Source organism: Rhinatrema bivittatum, chromosome 15 (assembly GCF_901001135.1).
Source record: "Rhinatrema bivittatum chromosome 15, aRhiBiv1.1, whole genome shotgun sequence".
Taxonomy (NCBI): Eukaryota; Metazoa; Chordata; class Amphibia; order Gymnophiona; family Rhinatrematidae; genus Rhinatrema; species Rhinatrema bivittatum.
In genome coordinates this window covers 80793880-80808950 of record NC_042629.1, presented here as the reverse complement: position 1 = coordinate 80808950, position 15071 = coordinate 80793880, and the positions used below count along the sequence as shown (strand labels likewise).

The following is a 15071-nucleotide window of genomic DNA, read 5'->3' as shown; positions in this document are numbered from 1 at the left end:
CTGGGTTGTGTGTGTGTGTGTGTGTGTGTGTGTGTGTGTGTGTGTGTGTGAATGAAAGCCTGCATGGGTTGTGGTCTGAGTGAAGGAGAACTTGTGTGGGTTTGAAAGAGTCTGCTCTAATTGTGTGCGTCAAGGAGAAACTATGTACGTATGAAAGAGAAACTGTATATGAAGGAGAGTCTATATGTGTGTGTGCGCACACACATGGGTAAATTATAGTGTGGATGTGTGTTTATGTGTACGAGAGCCTGCCTGGGTTGTGTGTGTGTGTGTGTGTGTGTGTGTGTGAGTGAGAGTGGGAGCCTCCTTGTGGGTGGTGGTATGTATGCACCTTTGAGAACCTGCCAGGGGGTTTTGTGGTGTGTGTGTGTGTGTGTGTGTGTGTGTGTGTGTGTGTGTGTGTGTGTGTGAGAGAGAGAGAGAAAATGAGAGCCTGCCTAGATTGTGTTTCTGTGTATCAAAATGGGAGCTTAATTGGTTATGGATGTGTGTGTAAATGAGACCCTAACTATGTTGTGTGTGTGTGCGCAAGGGTGTGCGTGTGTTTCGTGTGCATATTGGTATGAATGAGAGCATGCCTGGGTTATGTGTGTGTGTGTGTGTGTGCACGTGTGTGTGTTTGTGAGTGAAAGCCTGCTTCGGTTGTATGTGTGTGTGTGAAAAAAAAACCTGTCTGTGTGTATTTAGGTGGACCCTTGGGCTATGACAAGATGTAAGGTCCTTCGGAGATGCCCTAAAGGTTCTTGCCTTCAGCAGGTGGACTATCCTTTTGAAGACTAGGGGCTTGGTACAAGGGCTGACCGGCACAGTCCGAATCTGGGCAGCGGCAAGCAGAGAAGAGTCCAGAGCACGGCCCGAATCAGGGCAGAATAGGCAACCAGCAGAAAAACGTGACAGACAGGGGACCTGTAGATGAGGCACAGATAGCAGATTGAGCTGCCCCTAAATAAGGGCAGCTTGATGACGTCCATCTCCTGTGCCATCAGGAATTCCTGCCGCGGGCCCTTTAAGAAGAAAGTTACTGCTCATGCCTAAGAAATCCCGCGGCAGCTCGTCTCAACCGCGGCATAGCGGCGTTCGGCGGTGTCTTTGAGGGACCGGCGTGGATGAGGTGTTTCATCGGGGTCGGCCTGCTGTCGAGAGAGGTCCATGGAGGGTAACACTATGTGAAGGAGAACCTTTGTGTGTCTGTGAAGGAAAATCTGTATATTTGTGTGCATGGATATGTGTGTGTGTGTGTGTGTGTGTGTGTGTGGTGTGTGTGAGAGAGAGAGAGAGAGAGAGAAAGAAAATGGGAGCCTGCTTAGGTTGTGAGTGCATAGCTGGAAATGGGAGCCTGCCTAGGTGTTGTGTGTGTGTGAAAATGGATGCCTGATTATTTTATGTATGTGTGTGTGAATGAGACTTGTGTTTTGCATGTTTGTGCATATATGAATGAAAGCCTGCATGTGTTTTGTCTGTGGGTATAAATGAGAGCCTGCCTGGGTTGTCTGCATGTGTGTGTTTGTATGAAAGAGAGCATGTCTTGGTTCTGTGCATGTGTGAATGAGATCCTGTGTGCGTGTGTGAGTGAAACAGCTTGTTTGGGTTGTATGTGTGTGTTTGAAGAAGAACCTGTGTGTGTCTGTGAAGGAGAATCTGTATATGTGTGGGTCTGCATGCTAGTAAACTATAGTGTATGTGTGTGTCCATGTGTGAGTGAAAGAGAGAGAGCGTACCTGGGTTGTGTGTGTGTGTATTAATGAAAGCCTGCCTGGGTTATGTATGTGTGTGGGGGCGAAGAGCTTGTTTAGGTTGTGTGTATGGGTGAAGGAGAGCCCGTGGGTGTATGTAACCACACATGTGGGTAAATTATAGACTGTGTGAGAGAGAGAGAGAAAGAAAGAGAGCCTGCTTGGGGTGTGTGTGTATGTTTGTGTGAGAAAAATTTTTGACTGGGTTGTGAGTTTGTGGGCGAGTGAAAATGTGAACCTGCTTGGGCAGTGTATGTATAAATTGGAGCCTGCCTAGATTGTGTATGTGTGTATGAAAGCCTGCCTGGGGAGCACGTGTGTGTGTGTGTGTGTGTGTGTGTGTGTGTGTGTGTGTGGGTGTATGAAAATCGGAGCCTGATTGGGTTATGTATGTGTGTGTGTTTATGAATGAGAACCTGCCCTAGTATATTGTGTGTGTGTGTGTGTGTGTGTGTGTGTGTGTGTGTGTATGTGAATGAGAGCCTGCCTGTGTTATGTGTACATGTATGAATGAAAGCCTGCAGAGGATTTTGTGTGCATGTGTGTATGAAATAGAGCCTGCCTGGGTTGTCTGCATGTGTGTGTATGAATGAGTGCCTATCTGGGATCTGTGTGAGTGAATGAGATCGTGTGTGTATATGAGTGTGAAAAAGCCTGCCTGGGTTGTGTGAGTGTGTATATGTGAATAGGCGCCTGCCAGTTTTTATGTGTGAGTATGAAAGAGAGCCTGACTGGGTTTTGTGTTTGTGTGTGAATGAGAGCCTGTATGTTTGTGTATACATGTGCACATGTTTATGTTCTGTGAAAGACTGAGAATGCACATAGATATTGGGGCCAATGCAATACAGTGCGCTCAGCCGAGGGTTGTATAGGTGCTAATTAATGTGATTGAGGCTATTAGTCATTCACTCGGGATGCAAAAAAATATATGTGTGTGTCCAGGATGCACATTTAGCGATCAGAAATTTGCCTGGAGCAGGCATAAATGCTGAGCGCTCTTAAACTAGTACAGAAAAGCAGAAAGAACTGCTTTTCTAACCTGCTTCCTACTTAATATCGTTGCATTTTTCCTCCTACTTAATATTGTTGCGATAATAATTAGGAGAAAAACTAAACAAAATAAAGTTAAAAAAAATAACAAACCCCCGGCAGTCAAGTGCAGGAAACGGACGCTCCGCGGACACGCATGCATTTCCTGAACCCCTTGGCTGTGCAGCGTTTAGGATAACCCTCACTGATAAACTCAGCGTCTGTTTTCCTAACCAGCGGCAGCCAACGCCGATCGGGTTCCGGTTAGCAAGGAGGCACTAGGGGCACGCAAACGATCCTAGCGCCTCCTTACTAACACGACCCCCTAATTTAAATATTGCATGGCGCCTGGGGGCGCGTTAAGAAAGCAGGCACTGACTGTTCTGCGCATATTTACTGCATCGGCCCCATTGTGTGCATGTGTGGGAATAGGAGCTTGCCGGGAGTGTGTGTGTGTGTGTGTGTGAATAGGCACCTGCTCAGGTTTTATGCATGTTTGTGTTTGAATAGGAGCTTGCCTTGGTTTTTGTATGTGTGGGTGAGTGACAAAGAGAAAAAGAATGGGAACCTGCCTTAGTTTTGTGTGTGTGTGTGTGTGTGTGTGTGTGTGTGTGTGTGTGTGTGTGTGAATGGAATCCTTCCTAAGGTAATTTTGTGTGTATGTATGCGTATGAATGAGAGCCAGTGTGTGTGTGTGTGTGTGTATGAATATATATTTGTGTGTGTGTGTGTGTGTGTGTGTGTGTGTGTGTGTGTGTGTGTGTGTGTGTGTGTGTGTGTGTGTGTGTGTGGCACCTGCTCAGGTTCTGCTATCTGCTATTTTAAAATATTTTATTGGTGATTGAAAAATATTTTAAACTTCTTATGAGTTCTTAATTATTGGATATTATTCTATTGATTAGTTCTTTGGAAATAATGTTATTATTAGTATGGTTTTACTATTACCATTGACTTGTATTTCTTGATTTTATTGTTTGATTTATGAGGAATGGCAATGCTTCTGTTTTTTCACTGTTGCACTGCATACAGAGTCTGGCTTGTTGCAGTTTTTCACTTTGGTTTCTGTCTACAATGTTTCTAATTATACTTTATGGTGTCTATTTTGTATTTGGTGAAGGTCTGTCTATGTTTTTCATGTGTGACCAAGGCTGGATGTTCTGCTAGCAGATAGTTTCTGTGTAATGATCTATAACAGCCTGGCTTGTTCTTTTTTCCTAATAGGAGGTGTATTGCTGTTTTAGGGTCTGGTGTTACATTTGCAGTGTTACTTTTTCATAGGTAGGGTTGTTTCTGTTTGAGCACTAGCAAGCTAGTGTTGAGAAGTTTACTATACTATAATTCAATTTACTTATGACTTTCCAAGGGACAAACCCACACCAAACTAACATTACAACAGATCTAATACCAAGTGTCTTTTTTTGCAGGGTTTCCTGTGTGGCCTTACACAGTACAACAAAATGGTGCCGGCTAAGGGCCAGCTGGTGCCATTTTTATATACCAATAGGTGTGGCAGAACATCCGGTGATCACTCCTGCCCAATTTAGAAATTTTGGACTTGTGGATGGAGTTAAATAGGTTCAGCGGGTATCTCAATTTTGAAAATTTGGATCACTGGAGGTAACAAGGCTTTTTCAGCAGGGAAGAAGGTCCTGAGACAGAGTGTGAGACTGACAGTTTCTATTGTGTGTCGGTTATTGGAACAACAAAAATTCAAGTGTTTAGAAAGCAGAACAAGGAGGGGAACAGCAAAACAGTTATCCTGTCACTGCACTTGCACCTCACTATCCTTATCTCCTGCATCATCTTCTCACTACCCTCCCCATGCCATGTGCGACGCTGTTCCCTCCCCATGCTGTGTGCATCATCCTCTCACTACCCTCCCCATGCCATGTGTGACACTGTTCCCTCCCCATGCTGTGTGCAACATCCTCTCACTACCCTCCCCATGCCATGTGCAACGCTGTTCCCTCCCCATGCTGTGTGCATCATCCTCTCACTACCCTCCCCATGCCATGTGCGACACTGTTCCCTCCCCATGCTGTGTGCATCATCCTCTCACTACCCTCCCCATGCCATGTGTGACACTGTTCCCTCCCCATGCTGTGTGCATCATCCTCTCACTACCCTCCCCATGCCATGTGCGACGCTGTTCCCTCCCCATGCTGTGTGCATCATCCTCTCACTACCCTCCCCATGCCATGTGTGACGCTGTTCCCTCCCCATGCTGTGTGCATCATCCTCTCACTACCCTCCCCATGCCCTGTGTGACGCTGTTCCCTCCCCTCACTACCCTCCCCATGCCCTGTGTGACGCTGTTCCCTCCCCATGCTGTGTGCATCATCCTCTCACTACCCTCCCCATGCCATGTGTGACGCTGTTCCCTCCCCATGCTGTGTGCATCATCCTCTCACTACCCTCCCCATGCCATGTGCGACGCTGTTCCCTCCCCATGCTGTGTGCATAACTTCTCACTACCCTCCCCATGCCATGTGTGACACTGTTCCCTCCCCATGCTGTGTGCATCATCTTCTCACTACCCTCCCCATGCCATGTGTGACACTGTTCCCTCCCCATGCTGTGTGCATCATCCTCTCACTACCCTCCCCATGCCATGTGTGACGCTGTTCCCTCCCCATGCTGTGTGCATCATCCTCTCACTACCCTCCCCATGCCATGTGTGACGCTGTTCCCTCCCCATGCTGTGTGCATCATCCTCTCACTACCCTCCCCATGCCATGTGTGACGCTGTTCCCTCCCCATGCTGTGTGCATCATCCTCTCACTACCCTCCCCATGCCATGTGTGACGCTGTTCCCTCCCCATGCTGTGTGCATCATCCTCTCACTACCCTCCCCATGCCATATGCGCCGCTGTTCCCTCCCCATGCTGTGTGCATCATCCTCTCACTACCCTCCCCATGCCATGTGTGACGCTGTTCCCTCCCCATGCTGTGTGCATCATCCTCTCACTACCCTCCCCATGCCATGTGTGACGCTGTTCCCTCCCCATGCTGTGTGCATCATCCTCTCACTACCCTCCCCATGCCATGTGTGACGCTGTTCCCTCCCCATGCTGTGTGCATCATCCTCTCACTACCCTCCCCATGCCATGTGTGACGCTGTTCCCTTCCCATGCTGTGTGCATCATCTTCTCACTACCCTCCCCATGCCATGTGTGACGCTGTTCCCTCCCCATGCTGTGTGCATCATCTTCTCACTACCCTCCCCATGCCATGTGCGACGCTGTTCCCTCCCCATGCTGTGTGCATCATCTTCTCACTACCCTCCCCATGCCATGTGCGACGCTGTTCCCTCCCCATGCTGTGTGCATCATCCTCTCACTACCCTCCCCATGCCATGTGCGACGCTGTTCCCTCCCCATGCTGTGTGCATCATCCTCTCACTACCCTCCCCATGCCATGTGCGATGCTGTTCCCTCCCCATGCTGTGTGCATCATCCTCTCACTACCCTCCCCATGCCATGTGTGACGCTGTTCCCTCCCCATGCTGTGTGCATCATCCTCTCACTACCCTCCCCATGCCCTGTGTGACGCTGTTCCCTCCCCATGCTGTGTGCATCATCCTCTCACTACCCTCCCCATGCCATGTGTGACGCTGTTCCCTCCCCATGCTGTGTGCATAACTTCTCACTACCCTTGTTTGATGCTTTCCACCATCTCCTGCATCATCTTCTCACTACCCTCCCCATGCCATGTGTGACGCTGTTCCCTCCCCATGCTGTGTGCATCATCCTCTCACTACCGTCCCCATGCCCTGTGTGACGCTGTTCCCTCCCCATGCTGTGTGCATCATCCTCTCACTACTCTCCCCATGCCCTGTGTGACGCTGTTCCCTCCCCATGCTGTGTGCATCATCCTCTCACTACTCTCCCCATGCCCTGTGTGACGCTGTTCCCTCCCCATGCTGTATGCATCATCCTCTCACTACCCTCCCCATGCCCTGTGTGACGCTGTTCCCTCCCCATGCTGTGTGCATAACTTCTCACTACCCTTGTTTGATGCTTTCCACCATCTACTGCATCATCTTCTCACTACCCTCCCCATGCCATGTGTGACGCTGTTCTCTCCCCATGCTGTGTGCATCATCCTCTCACTACCCTCCCCATGCCCTGTGTGACGCTGTTCCCTCCCCATGCTGTGTGCATCATCCTCTCACTACCCTCCCCATGCCATGTGTGACGCTGTTCCCTCCCCATGCTGTGTGCATCATCCTCTCACTACCCTCCCCATGCCCTGTGTGACGCTGTTCCCTCCCCATGCTGTGTGCATAACTTCTCACTACCCTTGTTTGATGCTTTCCACCATCTCCTGCATCATCTTCTCACTACCCTCCCCATGCCATGTGTGACGCTGTTCCCTCCCCATGCTGTGTGCATCATCCTCTCACTACCCTTGTCACTGCACTGCACCTTTCTATGGAGCTTCCCTTACTGCTTTCCTCCATCTCATGTATCACCACCTCACTAGATTTGTCCAGTACAGAACCCCCTCCCAGACTTCTCTCCCCCATCCCATGCTTCCTTCCTCAGTACAGCTCGTTGCATGTACTATCCATCTCTTCTCTCTTCCACCTACCTCACTCAGCTCCATTAGACATTACTGATCTTTGACTTAGCCTTTTCTCCATAATTCAGGTATGCACCACACTACTGGAGGTCTGGCTTCCAGGATAATGAAAAGATTTATTCATAAGCTGTGTGTAGGCAAGGGATGTAGTTTGCAAAGGCTGGGTCCAGCTGTGCAGAACGGATGCAATCATTCTCTCTTCACAAGCTTATCCCCACATTATCTCTTCAATACCAGACTCTTCCCCTCAAGCTACCAACCTTCTTTGCAGGGTCCAAAAATATCTTTGTATAAAAAAGTTGGTCACTCTCATGATCCGATCCATCCCACTCATCCACCAGTTTCCGGATACCAGAAAGATATCCTATGAAGCCTGGAAGCAGAAAGAGCAGGAGAGGATGAAGCAGAGCCCACCTCACCCGCGGGGCTACAACTCACTGCCTGCTTCCTTCTGCCAGGGTTTTCTACATTCAGTGGCAAATTTGCATAATTTTGCAAATACCTGCAGTTTAAATAATGGACTTTTTATTTATAAAAATGAAGTTGTTTTCTGACAATTCTGTCTCGGGCTAATTCATTTACTTTTTATTAGAGGAAGAGAGATCTTAGTCATTGGGGCTGGGAGGAGAGAGAGGAGCGGTGGATGGAGAAAGGAAGATTCAAGGTTAAGGAAAAGGGAATGAGAGCAGACAGGACCAGGGATGGGGATGAGGTACAGGAGGGAGGATGGGGATGGGGTACAGGAGGGAGGCTGGGGATGAGGTACAGGAGGGAGGGATGGGGATGAGGTACAGGAGGGAGGGATGAGGTACAGGAGGAGGGAGGGGGATGGGGTACAGGAGGGAGGGAGGGATGGGGTACAGGAGGGAGGCTGGGGATGAGGTACAGGAGGGAGGGATGGGGATGAGGTACAGGAGGGAGGGATGGGGATGAGGTACAGGAGGGAGGGATGGGGATGAGGTACAGGAGGGAGGGATGGGGATGGGGTACAGGAGGGAGGCATGGGGATGAGGTACAGGAGGGAGGCATGGGGATGGGGTACAGGAGGGAGGATGGGGATGAGGTACAGGAGGGAGGGATGGGGATGGGGTACAGGAGGGTGGGATGAGGTACAGGAGGGAGGGATGGGGGATGGGGTACAGGAGGGAGGGATGGGGATGGGGTACAGGAGGGAGGGATGGGGGATGAGGTACAGGAGGGAGGGATGGGGATGGGGTACAGGAGGGAGGGATGGGGATGAGGTACAGGAGGGAGGGATGGGGATGAAGTACAGGAGGGAGGGATGGGGATGGGGTACAGGAGGGAGGCCGGGGATGAGGTACAGGAGGGAGGCTGGGGATGGGGTACAGGAGGGAGGGATGGGGATGAGGTACAGGAGGGAGGCTGGGGATGGGGTACAGGAGGGAGGGATGGGGATGGGGTACAGGAGGGAGGGATGGGGATGAGGTACAGGAGGGAGGGATGGGGATGAAGTACAGGAGGGAGGGATGGGGATGAAGTACAGGAGGGAGGCTGGGGATGGGGTACAGGAGGGAGGGATGGGGATGAGGTACAGGAGGGAGGCTGGGGATGGGGTACAGGAGGGAGGGATGGGGATGAGGTACAGGAGGGAGGCTGGGGATGAGGTACAGGAGGGAGGGATGGGGATGGGGTACAGGAGGGAGGGATGAGGTACAGGAGGGAGGGATGGGGATGAGGTACAGGAGGGAGGCCTGCTTATTTGGTGGGACTCTCCAGCCACACACACCACAACAAACACTAAGATCAAAGCCCCGGGACATGCGCGCATCCCGGGGCTTGCGTGTGCCGCCGAGCCTATGCAAAATAGGCAGGTTTTCAGCGTTACCCCTTAAAGAGTATTAAGACTACTCTGACTCCCTCGTGAATGTTATTTAAAAGGAACTAATTCATCATGAATTACTAGTTTAACAATCTAGTAAACATGTTTTGATATTGTGTTTACCTATGATGCTTTTGTAAACAGTTATCTTCTTTTGGAATGAGGGTATACATAAAGGGGTAGATTTTTAAGGAAGCGCGCGTGGGCTACATTTGTGCACACTACCCGGCACGCACACATGTACACCCGATTTTATAACATGCACGCGCTGTTATGCTATGCAAAATAGGCTCGGCGTGCGCAGGGGTAGGTTTTCGGGGGTTACGCATGTATCCCTTTGCAAATCTACCCCAAAATGTTAAATAAAAAAATAAAATAAATCTTACACCCCCTTCAACCTCCTCACTCATATCCCTTCTCCCCCTCCCACCACTTAACTCACATCCCTTCACCCACTGTCATCTCCTCACTCACAGCACTACACCCCCTCCAACCTCCTCACTCACATTTTACACACATACACCCCCGACCTTCTCACTCATAAAACAAAGATATGTCATACTAGGTCAAACCAAGAGTTAATCAAGCCCAGCATCCTGTTTCCAAAAGTGACAAATCTAAGTCACATGTACCTGGCAAGTACCCAAACAGTCAATAGATCCTATGTTACTAATGCTGGTAACAAGCAATGACTATTGCTTATTGATTAATTGAAGTTTATAGATTTCTCCTCCAGGAACTTATCCAAAACTTTTTTTTTTAAACCCAGCTACACCAATTGCCTTATCCACATCCTCTGGCAATGAATTCCAGAGCTTAATTGTAAGTTGCATGAAAAATAATTTTCTCTAATTTGTTTTAAATGTGCTACTTGCTAACTTCATGGACTGCCCCTAGTTTATTATCGGAAAGATTAAATAATCTATTAACATTTACCTGTTCACATCCTTTCATGATTTTTCAAACCTCTATCATATCCCCCCTCAGCCGTCTCTTCTCCAAGCCGAACAGCCCTAACCTCTTCAGCCTTTCCTCATAGGAGAGCCATTCCATTCCCTTTATCATTTTGGTCAACTTTCTCTGTACCTTTTCCATCGCAATTATATCTTTTTTGAGATGCGACTACCAGAATTGTACACAGTATTCAAGGTGCGCTCTCTCCATGGAGCTATACACAGGCATTATGACACTTTCCGTTTTATTAACCATTCCCTTCCTAATAATTCCTAACATTCTATTTGCTTTTTTGACTGCTGCAGCACACTGAGCCGATGATTTTAAAGTATTATCCACTATGATGCCTAGATCTTTTTCCTGGGTGGTAGCTCCTAATATGGAACCTAACATCGTGTAACTACAGCAAGGGTTATTTTTCCCTATATGCAACACCTTGCACTTGTCCACATTAAATTTCATCTGCCATTTGGATGCCCAATCTTCCAGTCTCACAAGGTCTTCCTGTAATGTATCACAGTCTGCTTGTGATTTAACTACTCTGAATAATTTTGTATCAGCAAATTTGATAACCTCACTCGTCATATTCCTTTCCAGATCATTTATAAATATATTGAAAAGCACCGGTCCAAGTACAGATCCCTGAGGCACTCCACTATTTACCCTTTTTCACTATGAAAACAAAACCATTTAATCCTATTCTCTGTTTCCTGTCTTTTAACCAGTTTGCAATCTATAAAAGGGCATCGCCTCCTATCCCATGATTTTTTAGTTTTTCTCAGAAGCCTCTCATGAGGGACTTTGTTGAACATCTTCTTAAAGTCCAAATACATCACATCTACAGGTTCACCTTTATCCACATGTTTAGTCACCTCTTCAAAAAATATAGCAGATTTGTGAAGCAAGATTTCCCTTTGGTAAATCCATGCTGGTTGTATCCCATTAGGTCATCTATCTATATGTTCTGTGATTTTATTCTTTATAACAGTTTCCTTTATTTTTCCTAGCACTGAAGTCAGGCTCATCAGTCTATAGTTTCCTGGATCACCACTGGAGCCCTTTTTATATATCAGAATTACATTGGCCACCTTCTAGTCTTCAGGTACAATGGATGATTTTAATGATAGATTACAAATTACTTGTAATAGGTCTGAAATTTAATTTTTTAGTTCTTTCAGAACATCTGGTCCAGGTGATTTGCTACTCTTCAGTTTGTTAATCTTGCTTACTACATCTTCCAGGTTTTTTGTGATTCGGGTCAGTTCATCTGAATCCTCAGCCTTAAAAACAGTTTCTGGAATGGATATTTCTACATCCTCCTCCTCAGTAAACACCAAAGCAAAGAAATTGTTTAATCTTTCCATGATGGCCTTATCTTCCTTAAGTGTCCCTTTAACCTTTCGATCATCTAAGGGTGCAACCGTCTCCCTCACAGGTTTCCTTCTTCGGATATATTTTTAAAAGTTTTTATTATTATTTTTTGCCTCTACGGCCAACTTCTTTTCAAATTCTCTCTTAGCCTGCCTTATCAGTGTCTTACATGTAACTTGCCAAATCTTATGCTTTTTCTTATTTTCTTCTGAAGGATCCTTCTTCCAATTTTTGAATGAAGATCTTTAGGCTAACACTCTTTCACCTCCCCCTTTTAACCATGCCGGTAATCATTTTGCCTTCCTTCTACCTTTATTAATGCATGGAATACATCTGCACTTCTAAGTTGGTATTTTTTAAACTGTGTCCATGCTTGTTGTACACTCAACCTTTGTAGTTGATCCTTTCAGGTTTTTATCTATTTTTCTCATTTTATTAAAATAAGGGACAGCAGGTAAGACCAAAATGAGCAATTTAGTCTGCCCAGCAGTGATTTTATGCACATCTTGCCAAAGTAGATCCAACTCCTACCTGGAACCCAGTCCCAAACCTGTATTGCTTTAAATACTTACGTTATGCCAAAGACAACCACTTCTTGGAGTTCACAGGATGTGATATCTATAGGTAACATGTGAAAGCTCTTTTTAATCACTTTCCATTTTTGCATGCTGCTGCTGGTTTTTCTTACCTCCAGAGCCCAGATATCGCTTCCCTTCTTGCACTGGTGGGTACTTTGAGTCCAATCTTCGGTCAGGATAGATCAGAGTTTCTGCTGAGAAGACCACCTGGCTCTTAGCTTGTTTGAATTTCTTTAGAATTTCTGCAGGGCCCGATGCAAAGATCACATCATAACTACAAGAAAGTTTGACAAAAAAAAATTTTTTCCTTTCATTTAGTGCACATTTTTTGTTACCAAAACCTTTTCCACTTTACAAGTCATTTTAGCGCATAAAAATGTGAGCTAAAATCTAAACATGATGTTAGGTTCCATATTAGGAGCTACCACCCAGGAAAAAGATCTAGGCATCATAGTGCATAATACTTTAAAATCGTCGGCTCAGTGTGCTGCAGCAGTCAAAAAAGCAATCAATGTTGGGAATTATTAGGACTGGAATGGTTAATAGAATGGAAAATGTCATAATGCCTCTATATCGCTCCATGGTGAGCGCGCACCTTGAATACTGTGTACAATTCTGGTCATCGCATCTCAAAAAAGATATAATTGCGATGGAGAAGGTACAGAGAAGGGCAACCAAAATGATAAATGGGATAGAACAGCTTCCCTATGAGGAAAGGCTGAAGAGGTTAGGACTTTTCAGCTTGGAGAAGAGAAGGCTGAGGGGGGATATGATAGAGGTGTTTAAAATCATGAGAGGTCTTGAACGAGTAGATGTGACTCAGTTATTTACACTTTCGAATAAAGGAAGGACTAGGGGCACTCCATGAAGTTAGCATGGGGCACATTTAAAACTAATCGGAGAAAATTCTTTTTCACTCAATGCACAATAAAGCTCTGGAATTTGTTGCCAGAGGATGTGGTTAGTGCAGTTAGTGTAGCTGGGTTCAAAAAAGGTTTGGATAAGTTCTTGGAGGAGAAGGCCATTAACTGCTATTAATCAAGTTTACTTAGGGAATAGCCACTGCTATTAATTGCATTAATAGAATGGGATCTTCTTGGTGTTTGTATAATTGCCAGGTTCTTGTGGCCTGGTTTGGCCACTGTTGGAAACAGGATGCTGGGCTTGATGGACCCTTGGTCTGACCCAGCATGGCAATTTCTTATGTTCTTAATAAAGGTGCACATTTAATTAAACCTGCACCAAAACTGTGCACTGTAAGGTAAATTTTAAAAGCAATACATAAGTCCAAAGTGGGAGAAGCACACGCATGCATCACTTATTCACGGTCAGCCAATCTTATAAACCTGCGCAAATATTTTGCAGCAAGAAAAGAAGAGGTATAATGGGAGGGTGATGGGTGTTCCGGGACGGGGCTGAGCGATACGACTGTATGTAGCCAAGCAAAAGCGACGTGCGAGCAGATCATTTCCTCACAAACTGTGTAAGTCTGAATAAAAGGATTTATAGCCACAAAGGAAATTCTTGAGGGGTCTGGGTAACCTGGGGGTCTTGAGGAATGGGCAAATTAGTGGGTGCTTAAACTGGTCATTTTCTCATTTGAGGAGGTAATTGGCAACAATTCTCTTCTGTTCGAGTAAATGCGGATTTTACCAGTTAAAAACATGGTTGTTCAGGAACGCACATAATTTAACTTAGAGACTTTAGAATATACAGAAGCACGAAAGCAAGAATATGTACTAGAAAACTGGATTTGACAGATGTGATAGATAAATGCCTAGCTTTGTATACCACCTCTTGTCGTTTAATTATGATGTCACTTTGTAAACCGTTCTGATCTATCAATGGAAGAACGGCATATAAAATGTTTAAATAAACAAATAGATAAGTGCACACATGCACGAGCACAGGATGGAAGATTTCAGGCTGTGTGGCCGCGCAGAAGCATACACATGCACGCATAGGGGTAGATTTTCAAACCGCGTGATTTGGCGTACTTTTGCTGGCGCATCAGGCACCAGCAAAAGTACGCAGGATTTTAGTAGATACGCGCGTAGCCGCGCGTATCTACTAAAATCCTGGATCGGCGCGCGCAAGGCTATCAATTCCGTATAGCCGGCACGCGCCGAGCCGCGCTGCCTACCCCCGTTCCCTCCGAGGCCGCTCCGAAATCGGAGCGGCCTCGGAGGGAACTTTCTTTTGCCCTCCCCTCACCTTCCCCTCCCTTCCCCTACCTAACCCACCCGCCCGGCCCTGTCTACACCCCCCCCCTTACCTTTGTCGGGGGATTTACGCCTCCCGGAGGGAGACGTAAATCCCCGCGCGCCAGCGGGCCTCCTGCGCGCCGGGACGCGACCTGGGGGCGGGTCTGGAGGGCGCGGCCACGCCCCCGGACCGCCCTGGGCCGCAGCCACGCCCCTGGGCCCGCCCCCGGAACGCTCCCGACACGCCCCCAAAACGCTGCGCGCTTTGGGCCCGCCCCCGACACGCCCCCCGCAGAAAACCCCGGGACTTACGCGAGTCCCGGGGTCTGCGCGCGCCGGTGAGCCTATGTAAAATAGGCTCACCGGCGCGCAGGGCCCTGCTCGCCTAAATCCGCCCGGATTTGGGCAGATTTAGGCGAGCAGGGCTCTTAAAATCCGCCCCATAGGACTCAAAAGTGCAATTTCTTTTCCCTCCAAAAATGTTTTTTCAATTTCTTGCCACCCAAAAGAGTGTGGGGATGTAGTCAGTTTCTCAAACATTGCCCAATAATAACAACGGAGATTTGGAAAAGAGAGAGGAAGAACCAGCAGGGCCGCCAAATAAGCCCAGCTCCTTCCAGTCAGCCACACCCTCCATGTCTTCACCCCCTGCCCTGGAGCTCATGGCCGGTGCCCTAGGCAAACCTTACACCCTGAACACTGCCCCCCCCCCCCCCCCCATGCACACACTAATGAATTATGCATTTATAATAACAGATTTTGCAAGAAAAAGATTATT

At 47.4% G+C, this 15071-nt stretch overlaps 1 protein-coding gene across 4 annotated transcripts in view; it reads right to left on the bottom strand.

Annotated features, from left to right (window-relative positions):
- Positions 1-15071, bottom strand: part of PLOD1 (procollagen-lysine,2-oxoglutarate 5-dioxygenase 1) — a 230834-nt gene that overhangs the window by 77395 nt on the left and 138368 nt on the right. For 3 of the 4 annotated variants that reach the window (XM_029579326.1, XM_029579322.1, XM_029579324.1), the window contains 2 exons: positions 12200-12363; positions 7607-7719 (listed from right to left, as the gene is read on the bottom strand). In XM_029579326.1, the coding sequence (XP_029435186.1) occupies positions 7607-7719; positions 12200-12363 (277 nt within the window). The remainder of the gene's footprint in view (positions 1-7606; positions 7720-12199; positions 12364-15071) is intronic. The other variant, XM_029579325.1, reaches the window with a different exon arrangement.